The sequence below is a fragment of the Olea europaea genome, unplaced genomic scaffold (genome assembly GCF_002742605.1).
Source record: "Olea europaea var. sylvestris unplaced genomic scaffold, O_europaea_v1 scaffold1391, whole genome shotgun sequence".
Classification (NCBI taxonomy): Eukaryota; Viridiplantae; Streptophyta; class Magnoliopsida; order Lamiales; family Oleaceae; genus Olea; species Olea europaea.
The window spans coordinates 161,900-168,367 of record NW_019231432.1 but is presented as its reverse complement, the minus strand read 5'-3'; the positions used below and the strand labels follow the sequence as shown (position 1 = coordinate 168,367).

General features: G+C 33.8%; 1 protein-coding gene across 1 annotated transcript; it reads right to left on the bottom strand.

The window, feature by feature from the left end:
• Nucleotides 1-2,992: 2,992 nt before the first annotated feature.
• LOC111375624 (KH domain-containing protein At1g09660/At1g09670-like) lies at nucleotides 2,993-6,220 on the bottom strand. Its single transcript, XM_022998478.1, has 4 exons — nucleotides 6,060-6,220; nucleotides 5,858-5,979; nucleotides 4,848-4,933; nucleotides 2,993-3,203 (listed from the first exon to the last, which is right to left on the bottom strand). The coding sequence occupies exons 2-4, from the start codon at nucleotides 5,953-5,955 to the stop codon at nucleotides 3,055-3,057; spliced, it is 333 nt and encodes a 110-aa protein (XP_022854246.1). The 5' UTR covers nucleotides 5,956-5,979; nucleotides 6,060-6,220; the 3' UTR covers nucleotides 2,993-3,054.
• Nucleotides 6,221-6,468: the final 248 nt, after the last annotated feature.

The following is a 6,468-nucleotide window of genomic DNA, read 5'->3' as shown; positions in this document are numbered from 1 at the left end:
ATATATATATATATATATATATATGATTTTCGACCCTAGTATATGTATGAATCACAATAATCGAAACCACATGAATCACAATAATCGAAACCACGCAGTACATAAAACAGCAAGAACAACACAAAAATCGGTCACCCAATTCGAAATATCCTACTATGGGGCTCAGAGGTAAGAGGCCCTCACTATGTGCAAGAACTTCCCAGGAGAGAGCAAAAGTTTGAATTACAACAATCAAACCACCGACTCAATAGTAGATCATCGATCCTTTAAGGATCTCACAATAATGCGTAATCGACTCAAGTGTAGTAACACCCTTTACAGTTCAACACTGGACATAAAACCTTGAATCAACATCCAGTCAGGGCGGAATGTACATAAATAACAACACCATTGGAGTCTACCATAGACCGAAGACCACAAACAAGGCCAAGATCTAATTACAACACTAGTTAATCAATAAATCTGATTTACAGAGATGAAGAACAAGAAAAGGCCCAAAAATTGCGAGAGACTGTATGAAAAAACCAGAGAGTGAAAAATGAGACTTTCTCGCGTCCAAATGGCCAGCCAAAGGTCAAAGTATAATGTGGATCTAAATCACAACCATTGAATTAAATCAATGGTCCAGCCCAATTTCAACAAACACAAATCCATGCAAAAAGCAGTTAGCTAACCAGTGAATGCCAAGTGGATAGGAGAATCAAGAAATGTTTTTTTCACTTGTGAAGGCGGATCTTGGGGACCTTTTAAAAACACATTCTACAATCTTCACCTTATTTTCACAGACCCTTAACTCTCTATGGTTGTTACATGCATGTGACGGTATCTTACCCTACATCATTATCCTTGGTACGTGCAAAAGATTAACCTGTATCAATATGTAGTAAAGATAAAATATGATTTAAACTTACCTACAGTCAAAATTTTGGTTCCCATGTCAGATGGATTCACATTGGTATGAATTTTTTTTAAGTATAGTCTTACCACATGTAGTTTTCTCTTGAACGAAGTGATACTTCACCTCAATGTACTTAAATTTCTCATGATAAACTGGATTTTTACATACCAAGAAAGCACTTTGACTATCAATAAAAATAATGGGTGATTCTTGCAAAAATTCAATTTCCCAAAATTTCCTTTCACCGGATACTCTCTTTTACAGATTCGTTATTGACACATATTCAGTCTCTGTGCTAAATAATGTGACAATAAGTTGAAGTTGTGACTTTCATTTAATGCAACTGTCACCTAGTGTGAAGAAATAGGCGACAGTAGATTTTCTTTGATCTTTATCACCGACAAAGTCCGAGTCTACATGCCCCTTTAAAGTGAGTTGTTTGGATCTCTTTTCAAACATCAATACCATATTTAATGTTCTAGCTATGTATATTAGAAGCCATTTTAACCTAGCCCAATGAGATTTTCCCGGATTAAACATAAATCTACTAAACACACTTATAGCATAAGCANAGGAATTTTACAAGTAGATATGAGCAAAATATTTTAAGTAATGCTTGTACTTTCATACAAGTGAAGAAATCATAAAGGTCTTTAGATGAATAAACAGTTACATAAATGAGATATGGATTGCAGTAAGATATAATTTTTTAACCAACAGCACACTGCAGACATGTTGCAAATGGGAGAATCCAAATACTTTCTTATCTAAGCAGGGCTGTCCAAACTATTGCTCTGTGTTTGGGATAAGTAGCACATGTATCCATTCTCATTTGAGTATGAGAGCACTCCACATTTAATACAAACTATATGAGAATGTGAGGAATTTAAGCACACAGCTTATTTTATTTTTACTAGATGTAGATGGGAGGTTAGGAGCATTTAAAATGAGAAACAATGATGCATATAAGAAGTGAGAATTTTTGATGAATTTCCAGACACTAATTCAAGAAATAATATCAAGAAATGCAACTTTATTTAAATGGCCAAAATGTTGGTAATTATGCTATGTTTATTATTTTTGAAACTTCCTTTAAATTGCAAATTCTATACGGAAGCACAATTTACTCTCCATATATGCTCAGTGCATAACAGAAGACATCTTTCGCAGATTTAGTCATAGATTTAAAAGCCTTCGTAAAATGAGAACATAAAATGCACGTGCCTTAAAAATGATTTTAGCTGCAACCATTTAATGTTTGATATTTAATAATAATTTGAACAATATCCTTTTAAGTTTTCATAATGTAGGTCGCTATATAAATGAACTTCCAATCTCAAGTTCAAAACATTAGACCAAAAAATTTTGACCTGCAAACTTTTCTGATGGATCATGAAAAGATAGTAGTCTCATCAATAGATAGAAATAGGGATTTTAAACCCCTTCCTTGTTTGTGGTGCCCCATCTATCCAAGTGGGAATGACTATTTAAATACGACCACTCTTCCATGGAAGAAGAGGGAAGTTTCGTCAAATGTCCAGATACTAATCAAGAAGGGAAATTTTCTTTAAATTGGCTGAGGATTTTCTATCAGAAGTAATATCTGTTACATAATCCTAGCCGACTTGAGGAAATACTCTTAGAAGGAATCACAATTGACGATTTTATGTTAGAAGATGCTCTCTGTACAGCTACTAAATATATCTTCCAAAATTAAATCTCAGAATTGGAAATTCATAAAACAATGAAGCTGGTCGACATAAATAGCACATCTCTTACAAATGATTTTAGTTGCAATAGTTGCCCATGTAACATTTCATACAAATTTCAATCACATCACTTAAGTTCTTCGTAGTATGTGCCCCTAAATTACTGAAAAACTGGAGCACAAATTTAAACATCAGACCAAAAATTTGAACAGCTAAGTTAATGACTAACAGGGAAAAAAAAAAGTATATATATATATATATATATATATATATATATATATCAACAATTAACTAGCAGATTGTGTTCACACTTTGGTTTTATTATCACAGATTGGAGAAATATAGTCCATAAGAATCATTTTTACAATCAAATAGATGATCAAATCCATCTCTCCATTCAAAATTCATAGTCCATAGCCAAATTAACTCCAAAATAGATAAAATAGATCACACCTCAGTTTGCATGGCATTCCATGCCATTACACTCATTGGTCCTCCATTAGGCTGTTGACCCAATGACCTATACGGATTATCATGTCCCATTCTTTCGAGTTCTATTAGCTTATTAGATATCAATCCTGATACTCGCATGATTTCTGCAAAAGTAAAACATAACTGAAAACAGTTCAATACGAAATTGCAATAGAGGAAAAACTGACAGAAAATAATTTAACACCTGCAGTGGATATCCAACACAAGAATATGCCTTAGGCTACAATCTGTAATGTAACTAATTTATCCCTAGACAACTCAATTCGAATACATAACCCTGATAGAACAGCAGCCAGTGATGGTATCAAATCAACAAATACATTTCGAACTATAGACATACCATGCTTAGTATAACAATATTATGCTAAGTCAGTGGTTAAAACATATAACAGCATTTGTGTTGCCAAAATTGTAAAATTCAGGTCAGTGCCAAATGACGAGCTTCTCATCACCCGCCATTCAATGGGAAAAGAACTTCAAAGATCTTAAGGGATCATAAGTCATAACCATGGAGTCATTGATTGCAGTTATGCAATTATTATTTATTAGATTTCCTTTTCTAGGCTTATCTGCTATAAATCACAACAGAAAAGCCTTGATGGAGAAATACAGAATAAAGGGTTCAGATCTAGAGGCAGTCATGCCGTGCAATGATGTAGGTTTAGCTTGATCTTCTTATTCTTTTTCACAACATCAAAATGTTAAGAAATAGATTGATTTTAAGTATTTTTTTATCTCAAACCAGATCCTAGATTCACCTCAATGGCTGAAAAGAAAACAGAGCTAAACCAGAATAAAACCACCTAAACGCACTCTGGAATGTTCTTAATCGCCTTAACATGAAACTTGCTATATTTAGCTTTTCTCAATATACCTATTAGTTTCACCATTTCTTGGTATTGAAGGTATATGTTCTTAAAATCACGCCAACAAGTTATCTAGAGACAAGTTTATTTAAAGGATAGAAGATTATATACATCAATACATATGCATCAAACTTTTGTTTTTGGCTTGACTGCTGAAGTGTTCAATAGGATCATTTGTTCTGCATCGCTTAGCTAAAGAACTGAAAAACTAATGATCTGGTTTCAAATTGTAAAATTCAGTTTTAAATTGTGTTTAAAGAAGAATTAACCGATTTTCTTGATCTCATTAAATTTCGACGTAAATGAAAAGAGGTAGCCTTGGTTATGTCATGCTTGATATCTATAAACATTGAGGAGTAAGCTGGATGCATCACATTAACAAATGTGTTGCGGTAATCAAGCTTCATCAAGAACTTGCCAAGCTAAAGTAGAGTCAGCTTGCCAGTCATATTTTTGGGTCAGGTAAACAGCATATGGATATTAAAAAATTAACGTTTAGCAGATTTAGCACAATATATCCCCTCAACTTAACTGGATGCATTTCCAGGCTTAACTAAGATCCTGAATAATTTCACTAGGTAGTTCTCTTGTGTTAGAATATAATAGTAACAACCAAAGGCATGGAGAAGTTCCCTGCAAATTATTTTTTTCATATACTGAAAATAGCAAGTACTGCAAGATAAATACTCGAAAAATTTGCCTCTTTAAATCAACGATCACTTGTATAGTATTTCCCATAAGTTTGTTTAATTTTCTTCCTGATTATTGAAATTAGAGAAACATGGTCAAAATCAAAGTAGAATGAGTTTGGAAAGCAAGAGGTAGACCACTAGAACATGAATGGTGCTAATTTTTGCCTCTCTCCTAGTAGCACATAACGACCTTGATTTAGAAGTCTGCTGCAAACTGGGAGAATCTGCATGAATGGTGCTAATTTTTTCCTCTCTGCCAGTAAATCTGCCAAATATCTGTCAATGTCAAACCAACCAAATCATGTACCGCAATTAAGCATGCTCAGCGAAAGATTAACACCAGATCATCAAAGAATTGTCTTTCTAAGCACCTTATAAAGCCAAGCATATAACAAAGGAAATTCATATTCAACTAGCACGGTATAAAGCCAATTGTATAAAAAGGGAAGTTCAGACTTGATGGCTACGAGATAATAAGTATTTTGAGAATTTATAAGTTAGAACGGGACACGCTGTGGAAGAAGCGGGCTGTTACCGAGCCGTCTTCTTGGGAATAACAAGAGCATCTCTCAATAATAAAAGTTTCATACCAATAAAGACTAAGAAGATTGACTCGTGAACATATTGGATTATGAGCTCCATCGAGGAATTCGGATAGTTACTCAAGACAGAAAATATATTAATTTTAGTTCTAAATTCTTGAATTATCTCACTTAGGCAGGTTAAAACAAGAGGGCATCCAATCTAAATTTGACGGCAGAAAATGCCCTTTGGGGATACAAATTTAAGATGGAACAAGAAGCTTGTGTCTAATTCTTTTACAATGAAGACTGCATCGTGACAGCATTAAAAATTCATACTAAGGCAACAATCAAATTAAGTGTGACTCAATGTTAAACACACACAATAATATAGCCTGTACAAGGAATTAGAAGATGTCATCAGTGATAAAACCACACGCAACTTGCAAATAATGTAGGCAATTAGCAACATTTTAACCAAGAGGATGCAGAGTAAACTTGAAAAATGACCAGAAAATACAATACTAAAACTGTATTTGACTATGCTCAGATTTAAACCCATCAACAAAAAACAAAGATTAAAGCCTCAAGGATATACAGAAACATTGATGTTAAACAGAAAAAATGAATTACACTAAAGGAAAATAAAGGAATCAGAAAAGAAGATCAAAGTCCAAACCTTTCGCGATCTGTAAGAGACGAAGACCTTTGAAGTGAACCATGAACCCCAGACGGAGAGTACTGGAAGTAACTTCCCGGTGGGATTCTACTCTCCATACGCTCAGTAATCACGATATATACCTGTTAACAATCAAGTTCACTCTGTTACCAAGAAAATTCACTCCAAAAAAGCGTCCATGTATATATATAAGAGGGCTTACTGGGGTGCGTGGGTGGGTAGGAGCAAGGACTGTGAAGAAATGGAGGAAGATTCCAAGTTTAGCTCCGCCCTTACGGGAACTCTTTTGTTGTGGTGGAGGCCTGGAGGGGAAAGAAGGAAATATGATTATGAAAGGAAAAACCTCAATAAAACAAAATAGCTGGAAGGATTCTTTGTTTTAATTTGTGTCTGACAAAATAATTGGATTTGTCACTTAGGTCATTTGGCAGGTTCCTATTTTTATTTCTGCGTATTTTGTAAAAGAGATTTTTGAAAAATTAATCCTTTATTTGATCTCATTATTTCAAAATATATTTTTTATTTTTTCTTTTCAATTACATATTTTTCAATAAGATAATATTACACATAAATTTAAGGATTTGTTTGATCACCACTCTTCCAAAATTTCA